This window comes from Neopsephotus bourkii, unplaced genomic scaffold (genome assembly GCF_033783945.1).
Source record: "Neopsephotus bourkii isolate Nb327-2 ecotype Australia unplaced genomic scaffold, CSIRO-AGI_Nbou_v1 NB_405, whole genome shotgun sequence".
Lineage (NCBI taxonomy): Eukaryota > Metazoa > Chordata > Aves > Psittaciformes > Psittacidae > Neopsephotus > Neopsephotus bourkii.
In genome coordinates this window covers 124,963-148,863 of record NW_026900909.1, presented here as the reverse complement: position 1 = coordinate 148,863, position 23,901 = coordinate 124,963, and the positions used below count along the sequence as shown (strand labels likewise).

The following is a 23,901-nucleotide window of genomic DNA, read 5'->3' as shown; positions in this document are numbered from 1 at the left end:
ATAAATTAAGCAGAAGCAGACAGCTGGCAGGCAGTATGCCCTGCCAAGGTGAGACTGTGGGTATTCAATGCACAGACAAGTTATGGCCTCAAGTCAGACCTATGTTCAAGTCTCTCTTATTGATACGCGTTAAAAATCAGCATGCCAAAAATAGCTTAGAAGCCGTGTGCTTTAAAGCCAACACAACTGATAACATAACCATGTAAGTAGGTTAAAATTTCAAAATATTTCAACCTAGTTGGGTGCTATGAACTTGATATTACACTGGCAGTGACTGATCTTGAGATGTTTTTGTAACCTTTTCTCTGATAACACAGTGTTAGAACATTGTGTGTTTATTGTGCTTTAATAAAAGATGGCACATCACATGACTACAAAACCTGGAGCTTTAAGACAAGTTTCAAATAAATGGGTTGGAACCGTTACGGAACTTTATGATAAAGCAGTTCCGGTGAGTTAAATGTACGTTTTATCCTAGCCAAGAACTTGGTCCAAATTCTCCAGACCAAACTTTCCCTAAAAAATTGTGAGACAAAACTTGAAAACTGAATTCATTGTTTTACCTAAGCCAGCAACTAAACAAAGAACAAAAACATGCAGAATAATGGTATTTCCAATTTTACCATGATCAAAAATTCAGAGTACAGACTTGAAGAAGTTATGTTGCTAACCTTATTCATCATAGGCTTCGACTTTTTTCTATTCTCTGTCTTGTCACAAAAAAATGCTCCAAAAGCTGATGAGACTAATTAACGTAGGATCTATTAAGAACTAATTGCTCATCTGCTTTTTGAGAAAAGACCTTTTATTCATGAAGGTGCTTGTTTGTCTAAGAAATGCAGCTGCTGTTTTTTCACAGGGTTGGGCTGGTTAAAAGTAAATAGCATTAAAATTCTTAGATTGATTTCCTGCCTTATTCAGTCAGCTGAGAAATGGATTAGGCTTCCCCTTTCCTTGGCAGCTTCAGGGTCAGAATATTTTTCCCAGTACCAAATGTAGTTTCTGCTCTGAAGTCAGATTTACTGAGGTGCAGTGGCCTCGTGTCTCAATGATGTCTGAGTGAAACTGCTGGGAATCATCCTCAGATCTTCAAAGCGTTGGAGAACTTTTCTGTACTGAGTGGTCTGAACCCATGTGGCAGAAGGGGTGTTCTGGTTGTTCTAGGCCAAAAGGTGCTGCCCATGGTTTTCCCTGTGTCCCACCAACCATTAGCTCTATAAACAACCTGAACCATTGCAAATTGGGAAAGTCTTAGTAGGCACTAAAAATATGCTATCAAAACCAATCATAGTGCCTTTACCCAGAAGCAGAGGGAGGGAGGCCAAGGTTCCTGGACTTCCCTGAGGAATCGCCTGTCGCTAATGAACCTGCACGGAGACTGTTGGGAGCATCATTAGAGACAAATTGGTGCAGTTGGATTTGCTGGTGGGGACTTTTCAGGGGAGCTCATGGGAGTTAGGCTGCAACTCGCTATTGAACTGTAATGGCAAGAGAGCCTGTTACCCTTGAATTCCTTTGAATATCCCAGACCTGGTAGACTTAACATCAGTTTTTAGGTGTCTGCTTGTGCTTCGCGTTATGCATGAGTGCCAGTTGGGGGATTAAATGCAGCAGCTCTGCCATTTCAAATAGCTTTGGCCTGAAGTTGATGTGTCAGCTGTCAGTCCAGATGAGCTTGGTATAAAAACTGGTACCAGTTATTATAAATAAGTGGTAAACCCAAAACCTACCTCTGTATATTAGTCAGAGGAGTAATAGTTTTGACAATCTTTAACACATTTGTTGCTAAAAATGGTATCTCTCTTAATGAAATTTTATTTTGTAAAGAGGACCAACATGTGACAGAGATACCTGAAAGTCACAGCAGGTTAATTCAGTGTGTATATGCAGTTTCTGTGAATTCATGAATTTGTGTGGTGTGTTTCTCCCAAACATCCCCTTTTTGGTTTGGTGGGTTTTTTGGAGGATTTTGAACCAGAGGCCTCCTAAGATCCCTTCCAAGTTGAATTATCCTGTGATGCTGTGAAATTAGGGTCAGAGCTGAAACACAGAAACTTTAGAGGTTGTGGGGTGGTGTTTTTTTTTTTTTTGCCTGGAGTGTTTCCTAGTGCCTTGATAATGTCTTCCATTCCTGCCCAAAATCATCATTGTGGGCAGTCCAAGCTTACCTGAAGAGCTCTGATCCCATGGGGAGGGCAAGGAGGGGTGAAGGAGAAAATCTGTGGCATTTATTTGATGTGGAAGTCCTTACATCCTGTGACAACAGACAGAAGGTGAGAATCAGTGTGACTAATGAGTTGTTTACTTGGCTTTTGTATCCCCCCTCCCTCTCCCGGAACAGGGGCTGTGTTTGTTTTGGTATGTGTTGATCTTGGATTCCTGCAAATGCCATTGCTTTGTCCTTCACCTTCCCAGCAGTTTAGGTGATGCCACTAATCCCATCTCTTAGTGCTACAGGAAGGGTAAGGTATGGTAGTTACGATGTGGAATGCCACATTTTTCCTTTTCATTACAACATTAGCATGTTTTCAGCCAGGAGCAGTCTTTCTCTGATTTTGGACCCAGGCACCATTTGGAGAACTGAGGTCCCCTTAAAGACTCCTGTGAAAGCTGGCCCATGTGCTGCAGGCTTGCAGTCTGCCATTACTCTTGTATTTAGGTTGCCTAGGAAAGTATTTTTATATGGGGGGAGTAGAGTGTCTCTCTGCAGTTTCCTGATTCTGTACTCCTGGTGAACTGGAGCTAAACTGATGGAAAATGGGGGAAAAAAGAGATTTGTCTTCAATGTTGGGTTTGGCAGTATGCATCCATGCGCGTGAGACCTTTTGTGATTTATTATCTCAGAATTTGTTAGAAACAGCCTCTAACTCCTTTTGAAAAAATTGGTGTGTGAGAAAAAGAGAATGCCTGGATTTTCTTTCTTTAATTAAATTCTGCCAGCTGAGGTAAAAAGGAGAAAAAGCTGGACTTATTTTGTGCTATGATGTGGCACTGCTGCGCTGAACTGGCTACACGTCCCCAGAATGTTGAACTGCTGTCACAGATCACCTGGTACTTGGTCTGCAGCCCCAGCCACATCTCTCTTGGCTGGGGAGTTTGACCAGCCTGACATTGAAAGAGTGGGTTTTTCTGGTCTGCTGTTAGTTTTGTTTAGAGCACACAAGGTACGGATGCAGACTGGCTCTGGCTCTTTAGGAAAGAGATGCCTGGAGTTTTGTAGGAGAAAGAAATTTTGCACACTGGAGAAGCAACTAAAGGGTGTTTCAGTTTGCAAATGAACTCTAGGGGCTGGGATGCTGTGAGAAGTCCACAGCCCTTGGCCACTGCAGAAGTGGGAGGGAGGGGGGCTGGCATTTTCACAGAAGACCCTGTGGAAGAGTCTGAGTTACAGCTTGGCTTTGTTAGAGCTTTGGAAATCCGGGAATAGCTTCTGTACTTAGATAAATATGAAAGAAAAATTGTATTCCTTTGATGTAAATTGTCAGGAGGAAGGCCGTGGCTGGGTAAATTCACCTTCGCTTGCCCTTTCTGTGCAAGGGGTACAGGAGCAGGACAGCGCAAGCAGGAGGGTGCGGACAGGGGCAGTGGGAGCGCTTTTGCTGCGTGCTGGTGATGTTGGTGCTGCTCTGGTGGGCGTGCTGTTGAGCTGAGCACAGCCTGCCAGAGCGTCACTAGGCAGGATGGAAGGGAGCAGAAGGACAAGTAAATGCCGGATTCAAAGAAAGTGAATAATACAAAAATGATTATGTGGCTAATGGTGGCAGGTGAGTTACAGCCAGAATGAAGGAGACTCATAAAAGGCCCATGGTCCTTTTTTACCTGGCTCTTGATCCATACCAAGTTCTGAGTGTCAGCCGTAGTGCAGCAGGGAACAGGCCGGGGGAGGAGCTGGGGAGGTCCCTGCGGGTGCCCCAACTGCCCGGAGAGCTTGGGAGAGTTTCTCGGCCATTGCTTTCCAGTAGCAGCCTGCTTTGCCAGCCCTGTGCTTAGCTATTTGCAGGGATAATTGGTTTGTTTCCTACCCCCCTTTTATTTTGTTTGAGCATCCTAATCTCTAAGCACGCCTTAGAAGGCAGCATCTGATGCTTTCCGGGTTGGTTTTGGAGATGTATTCTCTGATTTGACAGAGGTTTTTAAGAGGAGGAATTCTCCCACCGTTCTCCTGCTTGGGGCCAAAGGGCAGCTGGTTTCCCTGTGCTGTGCCAGGGAGCCCAGGGGAGGCTTCTTGGCAGCTATCTCAGCAATGCATAACAAGAACCAGTGCTGGCTGGTGCATTGGTCCCCTTTCCACACTCTCCCTTCACCTGAGGCTGTTATTAACAATTCTGGCAGTTCTTCCACCATCCCTGAGCAGCTGTTCTGGGGCGCATCTCACTGTTGCCTGCAATACCAGCTGGTCTCCTGGCTCGGCTACTTCCAGCATTGCAGTGGGCAGGGAGACAGCAGGTACCCTTCGCACCAGCACACTGAGTATGTTGGCTCCATGGACACATTGTGCTTTTATTAGGCAGAGCCATGTTGAGTGCCACCTGAAGCCAGAGCCAGCCAGAAACAGCACCTTCCCTCCTCAGTTGGATTAAGCGCAACCTTTTCAGTGCATAAACTTACTTGTAACCCCCTGGCAGCTGGGTTCTCACCTCCTGGGTGCTCTCCTGCTGTTTGGTTTCTCTGAATGCAACAGAATTTAAAAGTCATAGAACAGTTAGGGTTGGAAAGGACCTTAAGATCATCTAGTTCCAACCCCCGTGCCGTGGGCAGGGACACCTCCCACTAAACCATGTCTCCCAAGGCTCTGTCCAACCTGGCCTTGAACACTGCCATAAAATGAAATAAATGAAATAAAATGAATATAAAAGCAGCTAAACTACTGATAAATCATTTATTTCTATAGTGACAGTCTGATTTTTTTTTTCCAGAACGCTGTCAGTTTACACTGCTCAGCTCTGCTGTGTAGAGTTGTAACAGTTAATGAGAAATGTTTTGGGAACAGCTACTGTTTTAATTGGTAAAGCAATTACTGTTTAGTTTTGATGGTGGAAAATAACTGCATGTAAGGTGTTTCTCTTTCTTTTCTGGGCTGTTTTCAAATTTGTAATTAGGCTTCTCCAATTATGTACTTCATAAACTTTGGAAACAGATCTTTCAAATAACTGCTTACTGCATGGCATTCTTATGCACATAACTTTGTTAAGGTAAATAGACTCACAGAACTTAAAAGGAACATTAATTTGGGTAAGATTACCCCAAAATATATGTGTCTGGAGGTTGAAGACCTTTCACTGGTAAGGATCTTTTAAATAAATAAATAAATAAAACTGAGGTATCCAGTGTCTGTAAAGAAAAGCAGGCATAGGATATTTTTGGTTTCTTCTTCTGCTGTAAAAGGTAATCTTTTTCTAATATGGCTATCAAAAAGAAATAAATACAGAAGTCATATTTAACAAAGCAGGGCTGTTCAAGTAAGTTAGGAAGTCAAATCCTGCTGTGTTATGTATTGCAAATAACTTGCCTGCAATCAAAATTTACTCTAGATTTTCATCAAGACCAAAACTTGATCCTTTAAATGGGTGTCAAACAGTAAAAGAAGGGGAATTTGGGATTTATTTTCTTAGCATCCTGTGTTCTTGCATATGACAAAGCACCACTTGTGTATAAATGCATTGCCCCTGCTGCTTACCCCACAGTCTCAGCAGCAGGTATAACATGCATGTGACTTACACTGGGAGCTGAAGCCCCAAAGTCTGTTTGTTTTCCCTCCCAAGCTGTGTGAATATCAAAGAGGAGAAGACACTGAAGCAGGAGCAGAAATGTGATGTGTTCTCACTTGCCCATCGCATAATCTTCTCCCACCACTACACACACCCCGTGGCGGGGAGCAGCCAGGGAGCCTAGGCTTTGCAGGGTGCCAGCAAGCTTGCTTTGCCTTAAACTCCTGCCTCAGTGAACAAGACTGGTGAAATCCGCATGTGCTGGGGAATGCTAAATGTGAGCAGGTGTCAATTTAAATTGCCACCAGTTAGAGTAATAAGGTGTGTAAAAATCCAGACATCTCCTTTAAAAGAGGTTTTCATTGCACATACATATGTGAAGGAGTAGGGACCAGAGCAGGAATGAAAGGCCTTTTAAGGTCTGCATGAATGGTCAAGGCTTAAAGGAAGCCATTGCTGGGTTCGCTTGCTTCTGGCATTACGCATGCTGTGGGAGAGGTGCCAAGCTCTCCTTTTTCCTCAGAGTTCTTTTCACAGTGGGGAGAATGAGAACTTAACACTCCTGATGTACAAGGAGGAGTCATTGGTTGGGCTAAGAATACAGTGAAAAGTACTGCAGCTTGTCCATTGCAGACTTTTCCCTTCCCTAGGTACAAGGATACTTGCTCCCTTGTTATGTAGCTTGTTTTTATGGTAAAAATTGCTGTGCAGAAATACAGATGTGTAGAAAAGCCAACTACTTAGGTGTAGTTCCTGAGGGCTTGAAGTGTTACAGAAAGCTGACTAGGGAGAAAACCTAACTGTGGTTATGCATATATTTTTTTTTCTTTTTGAAGTAACACACAGATCATCACAAAAACCTTCAGAGCTCAAGGCTGGAAAACAAGTACCTGATTCTCTGCATTTGCAGGAGAAAATTGGAAAGATAACTAATCAAGATCCTTGTGAAATAATTTCTTAGTGTTTGGGTGCAGATATCTCCCCATCAAACCTTAAGGACTGAGACAAGAACAGAGTAGGTAGTTTGTGCAGATAAACACAGATAAAGTTGGTAGAAAAAGCTGAATGGTTATACATCAGTTACAGAGTGCAAGTGTTGGTTGGGTAGTCTTTTAACTGGGTTTACTCAGTTGATTCCTTTTCATCCATAGAAAGAAGGCTTCCAAATAAAATTCTGTGTAATGATGGAAGCTGTATTAATTTTACAATTATTACTAATATAGGTACTAATTAAGAGCTGCATGTTTCCCTCCAGCCCAACTCTGATCGCATTTATGCCTTTCCATTATTGTATGTCTGATGAGTGAAGCATGGGTATGCATTTCTTTTACTGTAAAAACAGCGACAGTGATCATCCTTTGGACAACAATGGGCAGACTTAAACAGATACCTCATTGTCACATGTCCTTCTCTTGTACAGATCTGAATGCATCACAGACCCAGGGTCCTCAGACAAGCGTTCCAAACCAGGGATCCATCCAGCCGTCACGGGTAGATGCGTTGCTGCTGAACCACCAGCGTGAGAGCCTGCAGGATGACAAAGATGAAGACAGAGTAGAGGAGAAGATTGTGTACCTCTGATGGCTTGTTCTCTAATTTCAGTCACACTTTGGAAATACAATTGTGTTTGCTTTTCTAAATGTCTGTAGTTGCTCTCTGTATGACCAAATGGCTTTAAGGATAGTATTTAATATTCAATGTGAGATTTTCCCCAAGACAAATATAACAATTAAGTTATTTTGAAGCCTTTGTTTTATAATCTATAATTTATGACATGATTTCAAATGCTTTGCAAGAGGCAAGGGGATAGCAGAGAAGATGTAGCATTTTGGAATTGTAAAGATGCCACCGAGAGCTGTGAAAGCTGGTGCTGAATTTCTCCTGAGTCCTCTTTTTAAAAGGGCAAGCTGAGAGATGGGCCTGCTATTTGAGATTGCAGAATATGGATCAGTAACCTTCTAACAGCTGTTACATAATGTGAGAAGACAGCAATGTAAGAATGATGGCTGAAGTCTTCACTGAAATGTGCTGTGTACCCTTAACTATGGTGTTGTTTTCCTTATCCTCTGGCTCAGGAACTGTTCAGAAGAGGATGTTTTTTATGGTATCAACATAATTGCATAATTGTAAGTGTTTGTTCACGTCCCAGTGCTTATCATCATTTTGGTACTACTGCCAGTTTCAGTGAAAAAATGCTGTAAATCAGCTTGTTATTGTATTATAAGTGTATCTCATTTCAGTAAGTGCCCTTGTGCATTAAAATTCACCAGATGAAACCACCTCACTGGTAAAAAGAAAAGAAAGGGGAAAAATAGTAGGCTTTTTGGTAACTCAACCTTTTTGAAACTCCTCTGTTTTCTTATGTAAGAACCAGCTAGTTTCCTGCTTTCAGGTTGATGGGATTTACTGTGCATTAGGCAGCAAGAAACCAGGACCAGTTCTGTGTTTCTGTCTTTCAGAAATATTTGTACACTTCTGTCAAATTGAATAAATGTTCTGTGCATTTCTGCAAAACTGTACCTTTGGTTCATTGTCAGGTCCTCCAGAGAAATCTAAAAACAGAAGGGACACAGAAAACCCCACTGTCCTGGGTTCAGCAGTATCAGTCATTTTTCTCCTTCTTAGTAGCTGGTGCAGTGCTATGGTTTTGACTTTCAGCCTGGGAACAGCACTGATAACACCGGTGTTCTTAGCTGTTGCTCAGTAATGTTTGCTCTGACCAAGGACTTTCTGAGTCTCATGCTCTGCCAGGGAGGAGGGGAAACCAGGAGGAAGCAGAGACAGGGCACCTGACCCAAACTAGCCAAGGAGGTATTCTGTACCACAGCATGTCGTGCCCACTGTATAAACTGGGGGCAGTTACCCGGAAGGGCTGGACCACTGTTCAAGTCAGGCTGGGTATTGGTCAACGGATGGTGAGCTCTTCCCTTGTTATTTCCCTTATAATTATTATTATTGGTGGCAGCAGTAGTGGTTTGTGTTATACCTTAGTTACTGGACTGTTTTTCTCAACCTGTGAGTTACATTCTGTCGATTCTCCCCCCCATCCCTCTGGGAGCAGGGGGAGGAAGAAGGGGGGTGAGGGGGCATGAGCAAGTGGATACGTGATTCTGAGTTACTGGCTGGGCTTAAACCACAACACCCCTTCCTTGCCTGGTTTGCCCTCTGCCCTGCTGCATGTGAGCCTGCGTTGGTCCAGTGCAGCTACAGCTGTGTGCAAGGCACCTGGGCTGGCAGAACCATGGACATGGCTATTTGAAGAAGCGTGGGCAACTGTCTGGGTTGTCCAGGCGCTGCTTATTCTGGCTGGCAGGTAGGCAGCAGCACTGAGGGGATGCAGATGCACAGCTCTAGAGGTGCCTCACATCTGCTCAGCTCACCGGTGCGATACATGCAGTTTTGCCCCTGCCTGTTTGTCTGGATAAGCCCCAAGCATCACATGCTTTCCATTTACCCTAAGGCTTGTGTTGTGCAAAATCTGTTAACATGGGGTAGAGTTTTAGATAGTAGATGTTTGTCAGCAAGGGTTTCCTGATGTGGAGGGCTCTCTTCCAAGGACTGATGTGCTGTTGGGGAATATTCAAAACCAGAGCTTTCTGAATTGCATCTGTCTGGGTTACCAGACTCGCTGCTCAGTTGGTATCTTAGGCTAACAATTGAGCTACTGACCTTGATGAGCAGGACCTGAATCCCAGCTGATATTAACTAGTGTGCCAATGTCATCAGGGAAATATTTGGTCTGAATATTTTTCAGTTGACATTTCCAGCTTTGAAGACTTAATGTTCACCTGACAGCACTTCTTTAATATATCTCCCTATTAGAGAAAATACCTTTTTAGAATTTCTGGAAATGTTTTACCTTCTTTATTTTCACAGGTAAACTAAAATAAAAATGGGAATCCAGTCTTACTAAGGGTTCTATAATGAGGACAGTCCACTGCCTCTGCATTTTACCAGTCAGAGTGAATTCAGGCTTGCTATCTAAACAGCTTTTTGGCAAATTTTTGAATAAGCAGACAAGTTCCTTGGGATGCAGTATGTCCTGGGATATGTGCATTGCCTAGGGACTAGTAGGAACCCAGGAAGAACTGAGTAGTTTTCTCCACAATTACTCTTTCTGCATTTTATTATGCCTTCGCTGAAACATCTGGTACTGGTTACTGTCAAATCCAAGCCGCTGGATGGATAGCTGCTGTCCCAGCCTGGTGTGGGAATTCCCATGTAAGCGTCTTGCCACTGGGAGAGGAAGAGAGGATATTGCTTCTCTCATCAGTTTTAATTGAGGGGCTGGTAGTCGAAAGGGGGGGGGGGGGGGCAGGACTTCAGCTGTTGGGCAAATTCCTTGAGTCCCCTCACATCAGGCAGCATCTTATTTTGCTCACCTGTGTTTACAGTAAAGTTCAGGCACTCAAGGAAGGCAAAGGCAGGAAACAGATGGTCCCTAGGTTTAGGTATTTTAATTGTAGAAAATGTTTAAGCTATAGACCAGTGCAGTGTCAGCAGGTGCTCCTTATAACAAGATCTATTATGCACCCAGGACCTCTGTCCATTATTTAGGCATTTCTTAACACCTAGCATAAATTAGCCCCTTTTAAGCAGGCTGCATTTTCAGTTACCATCAAGCATATATTAACGATTGGTCTTCTCTCTATATAGAAAAATATATTCACAAATTTTCCACTTCACCTTCATTACAGTATTTAAAGTGGGCTTGTTTGCAAGGCCTGCTGGTTTTATTTTTAACTCACCCCATATACTGTGGGTTTGGGTTATTTTTTGCCATGTTTTTCAAGGCATCTTGCCTCTGAGAGCTCAAAATTGAATTTAGTCATTCATTTCAGTATTTAAATTAAATAAGCCGTTGCTGCACTGTAAATCTCTGCTGCACCAGACTGGGCTTTCTCTCAGGTTTTTCCTCTTTAAACTTTCTTCCATCATTTAACAAAGTGGGTATTTCTTTACAGTAGTACCTAGATTTCATCCAGTATTTTCTCCTTAATGTTGTATGCCAGTAAAGCTGTCATATTTTAAACAGAACTCACAACAAAGCGCTTTTTCAGCAAATCTAAAACATGGTAAAGAACCAATTCATGAAAGGCTCAAGCTTACAGTGGTCTGGATCCAGAACCTTGGATTTATGCAGTCATTCATATAGTGAGGCCAGAATAGAGCAAACTGAGTATTAAGGTAAACAACACAGCTGCATTTTTGAGAGAATTTTCACAAAGTTCGTCCATGTAATTTGCAAATTACTGTATTAAATACAGATGAGGCTCTCAGCAAAATTCCCCAAAGGTTGCTTACTGAAGTGATTAAAAATGTATCTGTTAATGTTTGCCATGTAAGGAACGTGGCTTTTTTTACTTAGTGCCCTGTGGGCTGCATTAATCTGTGTGCCACCTATTTAGGTTAAAAAAACAGCTACGGTTTTCACTGATTGTTAAGTGCAAGTAAGTAAGTGCAAATTCTGTAGTAATGTGCCATAACACTGGTAAAATCTTGTTCATTCAGAGCAAAGCAAAGAGGCTGTGCCACTTGCTCTGACTGAACTTTGAAAGCAGAGTTGCAATGAGTCAATTTTCCTTATGCATTTGGTAATAAAAGGGGAAATTGTATGACTGTTTGAAAAGAACTCCAAACACAAACCCTTCCAATCCAGAGCTTCCACTGTGCCCAGTTAGTATTACAGAGGTAGAAACAGTACAGGTTGTGGGGCATTAGTGTACTGTATAACAGGTTGGATGTTTGCTCTTTCTTACGGAATTGCAGTCACTTTGTGACTTTTTTTTGCCAAGATAAATGGTTGGGTTTGTTGGTTTCTCATCCATAGCAAAGATCTTTATGTAGAAGCACTGCAGAATTAGCTGTGAATACGCTTGGTAATCTTAAGGACAGCTGCATGTTCACCTCCAAAAAGGTTTTGCTGTCTTACTTGCCATCAGGCTCTGAGATAACACTCTGAGGATGGCCTGTGTTCAGTAGCTCAATTTTTTTGTAAAGGATTCCTTTGGCAGGCTGATGTGAAACCAGAGTGTTTAATTTTTCAATATAAAGGGAAAACTTCAAAGGACATTAATCTAAAGTATTTCATTAACACAGCCCTTTGCTCTGCAAAAATGCATCAAACAATAGACTACTAGGTTTCTTGTAAGAGGAGATCACCAAAGATTAAGAGACTGTGGAGGGGTTTTCAAGTGTTTTGTGGGCCATGGTCATGAAATAGTCCAGGTACTTCCATCAACTGAGAATGCCATGTGAATGTTTTTCACCTGTTGGCAGCAACTCTATCCAGGTGAGTAACTGGCTCTCTGATTCCCAGGGTGGTATGTTTTCTATCCTGAGGATCAACTATGCAGAAGTTTCTTCCTCTTCTCATCACTCTCTTGGTCTCAGGCTCAGATAAGGGTGTTCCCACCACTTACATGAAAGGGCTCTGCTTCAGAGAGAACTATCATTCCGGTGCTGGGTCTTGAAATATCCTAGGTGTGGACCAGGAGGAGAGAAAAGAAATATCAACTGGTTATATAGAAGGGAGGGTTTCCCCTGCCATGGAATGTTTTCTAGGCTCCTTCACGGAACAACTTTTTTTAATTCAGAGGAAAAAAATTGGCAATTATCACACTACTGACTGTTTGTTTGGCTGATAAACTGATAACTGGTTAGATGCCATTTTTTTAAACGCAGTGCCAGATGGAGTGAGGATCAGATATTTATGAAAGTGACAGTGAAAAATGAAAGTTGAAACGAAGAACTTCTCCTATGGAGGCTGCCTAGCAGACCCAAGGGAACTTTTCTTATCAGCTTTCTATAAAGCTGCCAAACCATGCCTACAGGAGCTGTGCAGATGTGTGAACATTTTACTAATCCAGGTTATCGCTGCTAACAGCCAAGCCCTTCACAGATGAACAGTCCTCTGACCTGAAGGAGGTTTGTCAAGACCACCATGAACCCCTTGCCTTCCTTTGCAAGTGAACTGGCAGGATGCTGGCATTCTCTGTGTTCAGCTCATTGGGGATGCTCAGGTCAAGCTGTAGACCTACTTGTGCTCCTTTGGAGTAGTGCAAGAAACAGGAGAAATTGATGTTGCTCCCAGTTAAAGTAAGTAATGGCTCACTTAAAATTAATTTTTTCTGTTTTCCTACACGATTGCACTTGTCCTAGCATTGTTGAATGACTGCTACAACAAATTATTTTGGGTCAATTATAAACTCGTCAAAAGAAGCCAAATACAGAAATAAAGGCAACCCAGAGGACAAAAATAGCTTTCATATCACAACTGAGCATCTCCTGCTTTCAGCCAGTTGACGATAGCCACATATATCCTCCAGTTTTTGATGCTGTTGCCTATGTGATACTGATGTCCCGTATGTGTAAGGAGCAAGGTTTCAGAGTGATGTACTCAGATTGTCAGTGTAAGGGAAAATGTCAGAAGGAGCAAAATTGCTCTCTGCTGGCATTGCTTTCCTTTGCAGACTACCCCATTACCAGATGTGGTCTGATTTTGAGCATGTGTGCAGCCACCAGGTGAACTGACAAGGTTACATGGAACTAAGAAAATGATCTGCAAGTGCCTGATGCTTAAGTAATATCAAAACAGCTTGTATCTCAATGAAGGCTGGACAGTGTCAATGCTGCAGGCAAAGGAAGGACTTTGAGGATCCAAAGCTCAGGTGTGGCCTCCTTTGAAGTGCACATCAAATCAGTCACTTACTTTGAGATCCATCAATGCTTCTAGATGCCCTATGGATAGAAAAAGCTGGCACATAGCTGTATCTGTAAGTAATGTTCCCTTCCTTGTTCCAGATGATTTGAAGACCATTTCCCACCATGGAAATGATGTCCTGGCCTCAGCTGACCTTTGTTTGATATCTAGGCAGCAAGTCTTGGGACCGTAGGAAATCCTGTTGCTGTTGTTGAATGCTGTGGAACACATCATACGTACATGAGGCTACCTTCCAGTTGCTGCCCAGTCTTTCTGTGGGTAGATTTATTAACATAATATTCCTTACTTTTATGTCCTCAGTAAGCATCTGAAGTTCCAAGCTAGAGGGTATGGTTGATATTTCTCTATGCCTGGCATAGCAGAATTTTATACCATCAGGTGAAACTCGGGGGTTCAGGAGGCAAAGTTTGCTTGCAGCTGATCCATAGATGGGGAGTGAACTCCCTGAGAAACTACAGGTGCTCACTAATGTTTCAGGTGATCTATGAGGGATGTTCCTCTGGGTGGCACATAACATGGGGCTTCTGTGGGTGCAGAAGGAAGAGTTCGAGCCCTGGGGCTAGTACATGGCTGTCAACTGGATGGTGCTGGCAGCTTGTTTATCTAGAAAACCAAATGATCTAGAGGTTACGCAGATGACCAGACCATTCAGAACTGCTGAAGCTGGTGCCACGGGTCGTACTGGGAGCCAGCTGCATGTACAACCCTGTTTTGCCATACAAAAGAATGGTGGGGTTCCAGGGGAGGCTGTGCACTGGCCAGGTCACCCCTCTGTTTGGCTCTCATCCCTCCAGCACATATCTTGAGGTTGAGTGGTTGTGTGCAGGTTGTGAAAGGTGGCTTACAGCCCTGGGAAACCACTCTTGGCATGTAAAATGAATGCTGAGTGCTGAAGGGTATTTCAAACATGAAGTAATTATTGACAAAAGGCAGGGTGCATCAGCTGTTTTACTGGAAATCTCAGTTTGAGCAGAAGAAACAGTTCCATACCTAATTCTGACTCCAGCTGTTCTCATTTGATTTGCAGCCTAATTCTTCAAGGATAACAACTTTCAAGGACAATATATCAGCATTAAATGAGACAGCCAAGAAGAAGAGAAGCAGTTTATTTTTAAGGGGTTAGTCACTTCTGCTGTCCTGCGGGCAGGACTGTGTTGGGGTCTCGTGAACTAAAACCCCATGAGGTTGCTGGCACTTCAATGTGCTCCTCGACTATTCTGAACATGACTAACACAGTATAGCTCACAGACACCAAACTTGAAATACTTGTTCTTCTGGGAAACTGGGAGCTCAGAACATCTGGGTAACTGAAGCGCCCCAGAATACAGTCCTTCCGTCCATAATTTCAATTAAGTGTAAGTCAATTAGTGCTCACCGTTTAATTTCCTGATTGCCTTCTGATAAGCAGAAACATTTCCCTAAATGTTACTCAGATGTTTCCCACCTGTTATTTCAGCAATTTCTGTCAGCGATTCTTGGGTAATTACAGAGATGGGCCTGAACATAAAAGAGATCTCAAGGCTGTCAGATATTTAGAAAATGCAGACCTGAATCCAGGCTTGAAAGACTCGGACAAAGTGCTCCACTTCAAGACAGTGTTTTTCGAACTTGGATTATGAATTGCCAGGCAATAAAAATGGACTCAAAACCAAGCAATTGGGGAAATAAACAGCAAAAGAAATAGTGGAAACCGCTTCTTCTGTGCAGTGTTCAGGGAGTTGCTGCTGAAAAATATCCAAACAGACATTCCATGAAATCACGTTATTGTAACAACAATTTGCTATTATTTTATTGGGGGTTTCTTTAAGTGCTGTTTATTATAAACTTAAGTTACTAGGTCGCTCTAGTGCTGAAAGTAAAGCTGAATATGATGGACTGAGTTTAATATGGTGCAAGAATTCACAGGCAGGTAGCAAGAAGGATTATCTCCAGCCATGGAAAGGCTTTTCATGGACCAAGGAACCACAGATGGCAGAAGATCATGAGATCATGAGATTGTCAAGTTCAAGATCCTCAGGACAGTGAGAAGTGCGTGCAGCAAACTCACTGACCTGGACTTCCAAGAGAGCAAACTTTGGCCTCTTCAGTAACCTGCTTAGTAAGGTCCCATGGGATACAGACCTAGAGGGCAGGGGGGCCCAGGACTGTTGGTTGATATTCAAGGATCACCTGCTACAAGCTCAGGAGTGTTGTGTCCCAGCTAGAAGGAAGTACGGCAGGAGGGCCAGGAGACCTCCTTGGGTGGATAAGGAGCTGCTAAGGAAACTTAGAGGGAAAAAAGGGGCTTATAAAGTATGGAAGCAAGGACAGGTGGCCTGGGAAGAGTACAGGGATGTTCGGGAAGGTAGGGACCGGGTTAGGAAAGCTGAGGCCCAGTTAGAATTAAACTTGGCTAGGGATGTGAAAGATAACAGGAAGGGATTCTATAGGTACATTGCAAATAAAAGACAGACTAGGGACAATGTGGGCCCTCTCCAGAAGCTATCAAGAGAACTGGCTACCCTGGATTTGTAGAATGTTGAGGTTCTGAATAACTTCTTTGCCTTGGTCTTCACTGGTAAATGCTGTGACCACATCATTCAAGTCTTGGAAGGCAGACGCAGGGACTGTGAGAATGAAGACCTTGGGACTGCTGTAGGAGAGGAACTGGTTTGTGACCATCTTAAAAATCTGAATGCGCACAAATCCATGGGATGTGATGAAATACCTCTGCGGGTCCTGAAGGAGCTGGCAAATGAAGTTGCTAATCCACTGTCCATCATATTTGAAAAATCATGGCTGTCAGATGAAGTTCCTGATGACTGGAAAAAGGGAAATACAACCCACATTTTCAAGAAGGGAAAAATGGAAGACCCGGGGAATTACAGACCAGTCAGTCTCACCTCTGTGCCTGGCAAAATCTTGGAGCAGATTCTCCTGGAAGGCATGCTAAGGCACATGAAAAACAACAAGGTGCTTGGTGACAGCCAGCATGGCTTCACTAAGGGGAAGTCCTGCCTGACCAATTTGGTGGCCTTCTATGATGGGGCTACAGAACAGATGGACAGGGGTAGAGCAGTTGATGTCATCTACCTGGACTTGTGGAAAGTGTTCAACACTGTCCCACACAACATCCTTGTCTCTAAATTGGAGAGACATCAATTTGATGAATGGACCACTTGGTGGGTAAAGAACTGGCTGGATGGCCACACACAAAGAGTTGTGGTCAATGGCTCAATGTCCGGCTGGAGACCAGTAACGAGTGGTGTCCCTCAGGCATCGGTGTTGGGAACGGTCTTGTTTAACATCTTCAATGCTGACATGGACAGTGGGACCGAGTGCGCCCTCAGCAAGTTTGCCGATGACACCAAGCTGTGTGGTTCGGTTGCTATGCTGGAGGGAAGGAATGCCATCCAGAGGGACCTTGACACACTTGTGAAGTGGGCTGATGCCAGCCTCATGAAGTTTAACCATGCCAAGTGCAAGGTCCTACACCTGGGTCGGAGCAATCCCAGGCACAGCTACAGGTTGGGCAGAGAAGAGATTCTGAGCAGCCCTGTGGAGAAGGACTTAGGGGTATTGGCTGGTGGGAAAATGAACATGAGGCAGCTGCAGTGTGCGCTTGCAGCCCAGAAAGCCAACAGTATCCTGGGCTGCATCAAAAGGAGCGTGACCAGCAGGTCGAAGAAGGTTGAAGGAGGTGATCCTGACCCTCTGCTCTGCTCTCATGAGACCTCACCTGGAGTATTGTGTGCAGTTCTGGTGTCCTCAACCTAAAAAGGACATGGATCTGTTGGAACAAGTCCAGAGGAGGCCGCAAGGATGGTCAGGGGACTGGAGCACCTCCTGTATGAAGATAGGTTGAGAAAGTTGGGTCTGTTCAGCCTGGAGAAGAGAAGGCTGCGTGGAGACCTCATAGCAGCCTTCCAGTATCTAAAGGGGGCCTATAGGGATGCTGGGGAGGAAGTCTTCATTAGGGACTGTAGTGATAGGACAAGGGGTAATGGGTTAAAACTTAAACAGGGGAAGTTTAGATTGGATATAAGGAGGAAGTTCTTTACTGTGAGGGTGGTGAGGCACTGGAACAGATTGCCCAAAGAATTGGTGAATGCTCTATCCCTGGTGGTGTTCAAGGCTGGATTGGGCGAAGCCTTGGCTGACATGGTTTAGTGTGAGGTGTTCCTGCCCATGGCAGGGGGGTTGGAACTTGATGATCTGAAGGTCCTTTCCAACCCTAAGTATTTTATGATTCTGTGATTCTAAGAGGAGTGTGAGATTGCACTGTTACCTCTGGAGCTGCTGAACTCTCCTGGAAGTGCCAGGTCTTGCATTTAGGTCCATTGGGATGCCATGATCATCCCACCCCAGCAGAAACCCAGGATGTTCTGGGCTCTGTCTAGCAGGCATCTGGCCAGGTCTTGTCTTTGTAAGGGTAGAGGTGTGAGCATGTTGGAAGCTAGCCCATAAGCCTAGCTCATATTGGTGAGAATGGTTTTCCCATGCTGCCAGTGTCCATTCTGGGCTAAAATGCAGATTTCTTCTTTTTGTGATTTAAGCCCAGCCAATAACTCAGAACCACGCAGCCGTTCGCTCACTCCCCCCCAACATCTTCCTCCCCCCTGCTCCTAGAGGGATGGGGAGGAGAATAGAAAGAATGTAACTCCCGTGGGTTGAGATATGAACAGTCCAGTAACTAAGGTATAACACAAATCACTGCTGCTGCCACCTATAATAATAATGAAAAGAGAAATAACAACGGAAGAGAATACAACTGCTCACCACCTGCCAACCGATACCCAGGCCAACCCGAGCAGCGATCTGGGCCTTCTGGTTAGCTGCCCCCAGTTTATATACTGGGCATGATGTGCTGTGGTATGGAATACCTCTTTGGTCAGTTTGGGTCAGGTGTCCTGTCTCTGCTTCCTCCCGGCTTCCCTTCCTCCCTGGCAGAGCATGAGACTCACAAAGTTGTTGGTCAGAGTAAACATTACTGAGCAACAACTGAAAGCATCGGTGTTATCAGCACTGTTCCCGGGCTGAAAGTCAAAACCACAGCACTGCACCAGCTACTAAGAAGGAGAAAAATGACTGCTACTGCTGGACCCAGGGTACTTCTGTATTGCAGAGTAGCTGTGCAGTACAAGTAGCACACGAACAGCTTCTTATGTATTTGGTGCTCTCTTCTACATTGCCATTTCAGCTACTGTCCAGAGACATGTGACAAGGATATAAAGTAGTGCCTTTTGAAATGCAACATCTCTGTGAAAATTCAAAATTCATTTAAATTTTTACAAAGCAACAAGGGTCAAGTATGGGTATAATAACTAATGACATGTGTGTTGTTTAATCTTCAAAGCAAGTTTTACCTTTGGAGGTCCATAATTTACTCCGTAAATATTGTTCCTCTTACTTCAAAAGGAAGCAGTAATTAGATTATCCCTGGACTTAGCTTCACATTTGGTTTATACATATCTTCAGAGCAAAACTGTTGTTTGTCTACAATAGCATAATAATTCTTTTCAACTTTGTGTGTATGCCGTCAGCATTCAAAGTTGTAATTTAATACCCAGAGAAAAGATATGTTGGTGTGAGATGCAAACAGTGGTTTTCCAGCCCAGCATGCCTTCCATCCACTTGTCACGTGGTCTGAAGCTGCCTGCTCCTGCCTCTCCCCCCACCACTGCTATACCCAAATCCCTTTCTGAGTTACTTGTCAGGGGCTTTCTGCTATTTGTAGACAGTTATAGTTTCTGGGTTTACAGGATGACAACTGGTGTACGCGATTCTGGCCCCATGTAGAAACCTGCTCCAGACACACCAAGGGCACTAGGGTCTTCTGCTGGCCCTCTTTCCCACAGCCATCCCTGGGAAAGGGACATTGTGGGCATAAGCAAGATGGAAAACAGCAGAGTAGCTCCTGCTACCCACTTTGAGGCTGGCCTAAGAGGTTTTGCCCAAACAACCTACCAATGCCATGCTGGCTATGGTGGAGGCTGCGTTGGCCATGGGTTGCTCCTGGACTTTGGCCATCAGGACTGCCTTTGCCATGGGACTGAGATGAGTTTTTCATTCTTGACAAGCAGGGGGTCCTGCCACCCAGCTGGCAGAGCAGCCTGACACCATCATGGTGGAGACACCTAGTCCAGTGCCTCATAAAATGTAGCTAGAGAAGGTATGGCCAAAACATGAGAATGGGGGTCTCTTGCCCACCCAACAACTGAAGTAAGCAGTTATTCCAGTAGCTGTCACAGCTGCTCTTACCCCAGCCTCTATTAAGATTTAAATAAAGGGCATCACACCTTATGAAAATACATGCTTGGAGCCTAATTGACGACATAGCAAGATCAAAGAGATAGGAAATACCTTTTTTGCTATCGATATTTTCATAATCACCTCTATGATACGAGTTGCAGGTGCAGCACTGCAAAATCTTCTAATTAATTTTATGAAGCCTGAGGTTTTTATAAACATAAAAATGGTGATGAGCTTTTTTATAGGCTTTGGGGAAAAAAAAAAAGAAAGCATGTCTCCTTTAATATGACTTGGCTTCAACACCATTATACATTTTAACGAGGTGATGCAGGAGGAGGGGTCAAGTAGAGCAAGGACTCGTTCTGTTCCCATCAACACTGACACTACATTGTTAACACAGAAGTAATTCTGTGGCTATAATTTAAATAAAATATGTAGTGTAAGATGCTCTATTGAATATTCCAAGTTAGGAGAGTCTGTTGAGCATCGTTGCCATAGGGACTGCGTGAAGGTTGGATTAATTAAGGCCTGAACAGATGCTGTGGAGTATGGAATGTCATTTGTGCTTTCTGCTTGTAATTAGTGTGCGTAGGGTGTGTGTGTGAGAAACAAGGGAAGAAAGAGATACCACCTTAATTTGTTTGTGACAGCTTTTCAGGTAAAACAAATTATTGGTATATGGAAGGTGATACTGCTATGCATGCTAAAAATACAGATTAGACAAGAAAGAAAGAAGAGACTACCAAAATCAGTATCTAGCTGGGTCGTTATGTTTCCCATGAAATGACCAGAATCAAAGACACAATCTTCCCTCCTTGTTTCTACAGAAATGAGAAATTCACAAGAGCTGGTTCACATGTGAAATACATTAAGATTAAAGAGTCACGTTTAGTGTTAGCCTAGAAAGCTCAAACATATCATAGCTTTTAGGGGCATTTATATGCATATGTAAATTTATGCATGCAATGAAGGAGGGTACAGCTTGTACACATGCATGTGTATGTAAAGTTCAGGCCTCCTTGCTGTTTTACTGAAGTCTGCTGTGTACTCAAAGGAAGCACTGAAACATATTTCAAACAGCCTGTACTCGGTGAGCATTTGCTCTATTGCTATAGCAGGGATTGAGGTCTTTAAGATGGTGTTAAAGTCTTTCCTCTTTGCCTAAATGTGAGGGTGTTTTGCCCAGTTCTCTACTGGTTCTTCAGCATGTACCCTGAGCTTCACGGGGAAGGATTTTTTGGGATAAAGGACCACACATAAGAGTGGCACCTTCCAAAGAGGGAGATGGGCGTAGTGGTGGAAATTCGCTCTGCCACTGCTGCTCATGTTCTCCCTCCATCTTTGCAAAAGGAGGTCCCAGAATCTGGGAGGATGGCCCCAAATTTTCAAAGCATCCAAAAGCAAGAGGGGGGAAAAGCCACAAGCTATCCCATGGAAAAAATATTACCTGACTTTGGTCTTCTGAACCTTTAGGAAGTGGGAATGCAGTGCTACAGAACAGCCATAGTTCATTTATGAATAACTGGTTGCATTGGGACTGCAGCTGCTTGAAAGAGAAAAGCAAAGAATGCTCACAATGTTCTCTAAAAGTGTTTAATTGAAAAGAAATCAGCTTCTCAGAACTGCATTTTCTACAGTGAAGGAAAAAAGTCTCTGCAGCACTTCCAAGTGAAACTTTGCAGAAACCCAACAGCTCCATGTTTTAAGAGGACAAGTGTCCAACACTCCTTGATTAGGAAATGTGTTCCTACTGCTGCTAGTAGTAAACCAGAATCAGTCATTTTAATCTAAAAAGGTATAAGGCAGAAACAAGGATATTAACTTACTGGAAGCTATTAAATGAAATATTTCTGTAGTGCAATTCTCATCCTGGATCCTATTTAAAAAAATTATTTTCTAAGCACTTCTGGCAAAATTTCATACCTTAGTCTGCTGCTCATATATATACTAATCAGGCACTTGAAATACTTCTTTTTTTAAAATAGAATTATTTGTAGTATAAAACTCAATAAATTGTCTGTGTGACTGAGGAATGAAAAGTGATGGATGCTTTTTTTCTAGATTGTGAGAAGTAACAGCCGGTCCTATGAATGCTGAAGCATGTCTCTTTCCCAGGTGCTCAATCCTCTCTTTCTCTCTCCAATTTGCTTGTTAAATCTGCTGCATTTTCCACTCGTTTCTTAATATTCAAGGATTTTCTGAGATGCTCTCTTGGGAAATGTGGCTTCCTTAGGGTTATGGAAATAATTAGAAAAGATTACAGCCTGCTTTTTGAAGGAGTGTAGATTTATTTCTGTTCTTCTTGTTGCTAATGAGAGGCTTGCTTGTTCTTACTTTGACTTAGAAAACTTTTTTTTGCAGAAAGAGAATTACAATCTAATCCACAATAAGAAAAAACGAATCTTTGAGAGAAAGTTGAAAAATCAACTTACATAGCTGAATGGTTTTGATCAAATGAATATGTTTAAATTAAGCATAGATAATCTTTTAAATAGAAAGGGCTGAAACAGACTGGAGGTATTGATTCAGCTGTCATGTCAGTAGGAAAAGTCAGAAATTAAACAAACCATCTAGCAGGAGTGTCACCAGATCTGTGTTGAAATTCAAGTGAATTTAGTTCAAGTAAGTTTACTCTTGTCTCTGCCCCAGGCCTGAACCTTGAGCAAATGACACTTGTACCGTTTCTTTAACTGCATGTAAACTTTTCTCTTTAGACACTTAGAAGAGTTTAATCCAGAGCATACCTTCCTAATATACTGCTACAGACTTTCCTTACATAGTTTCTGAACACATCTATTCAGTTACCAGCTACTTGATTTCAATGGCAGTTTAGATGCTTTCTCAGTTTTAGGCAGATGCCAAGTACCATTTTGCCCCAGGTCCCTGCTCCTTGGCTCTGGGGTTTTGTATGTTGTTGGCAGATCTTACATTTTTTTCCCCATCTTTTTCTTTCTAGAAACTTTTTCCCCTTTCATTAGTGATACACAGTGAAATGTTGCATGTTTTTATGATATTAACATTGAATCCTTCCTACAATTACTTACTAGATCACTTTCACATATTGTTCTCACATTCTGCCCTTCAAATTAATCTTTATTTTCCATGTGGTCCTTAATTGTCTTAATGAAATGATAACTGAATGATAAGTCTTGAAATGATCTCTTGTATCTCAAGGTTCTTTGAATATGCCCTCACCAACCAGCACAATTAAGAGCTTTCAGCTAAGTATCAATCAACTACCTGGGACACTAGACAAAATGTAGCTGTGACAACCTCAAGCCTCGCATGTGCTAAACTCCTTGGCAGGGAAAATGACCTCTAGTTACTGCCATTCAGCTGTGTCTGAAGTGTTTGTCGTATCCAGGCTAGCTTGCTGAAATAGAGGTTGGACATCATTAAGGCATTTTGTACCTTCCATGTCAAAAAAGTGCAGGACTTTCTCGGGAGTTGTTTGGTGCTAAAACTATTGAATAAGGCAGAGATGGACAATCATGTTCTGAATTTATGCCTTAATTTCTTTCCCTAGCACATATTACTGAATTTATGACTTGACTTCTCTCGCAAGGCTTTCAATACGGCTTCTCCTATCACCTCTGAAACCAAACTGGAGAGGGTATTTGTTGATAAATTCAGTCTTGCATCTGTACTGGTGTAACGCCAGAGCGCAACAGAGGCTGGAAACTGAGAGATCCAGACCTAAGGTATCTAGAAGCAGAAAAGGATTGGTATGCCCTAGTGGACCAGCCAAGCTGAGTCAGCAATGTACTCTTGCAGTGGGGAAGGCAGAGCAGCAAATTCAGCAGTGTTAGCAAAAGCATAGCCAGCGGGTCAAGGGAAGCAATTATTTTGATCCTCTAGGTACTTGTGTGGCTGTTTCAAAGATACTGTGTCCAGCTTGGGGACCCAGTTCAAGAGAGTTTCTGGAAATTGGAGTTCGGGGGTCCAGAGGAAGATGGAGATGGTGTGGATGCCATAAAAGGGGATTTAATGCTGTCTTCACCTGCCTAATGGACAATACAGAGGAGATGGAGCCAGACTTTGAGAGCTGCCCAGTAAAAGGACAGGAGGCAGCAGATTCGAACAGCAGCAAGGGGAATTCCTATTGCATTTAAAGAAAAACTTCACCATGGAGGAGGAAACATGATGGGACAGCTTGTGCAGAGAGGCTGTGGCACCTCCATATTTTTATATTTTCAAACTGTATCTAGCCAAGACCCTGAGCAAGCCGACTTAACCTGG

General features: G+C 43.2%; 1 protein-coding gene across 1 annotated transcript in view; it reads left to right on the top strand.

Moving 5' to 3' along the window:
* ARHGEF28 (Rho guanine nucleotide exchange factor 28) overlaps positions 1-8,227 on the top strand; it is a 61,494-nt gene extending 53,267 nt beyond the window's left edge. The window contains exon 29 of the mRNA XM_061349317.1: positions 7,129-8,227. Coding sequence (XP_061205301.1) covers positions 7,129-7,289 — 161 coding nt within the window. The 3' untranslated portion in view covers positions 7,290-8,227. The remainder of the gene's footprint in view (positions 1-7,128) is intronic.
* The last annotated feature ends 15,674 nt before the right edge of the window (positions 8,228-23,901 follow it).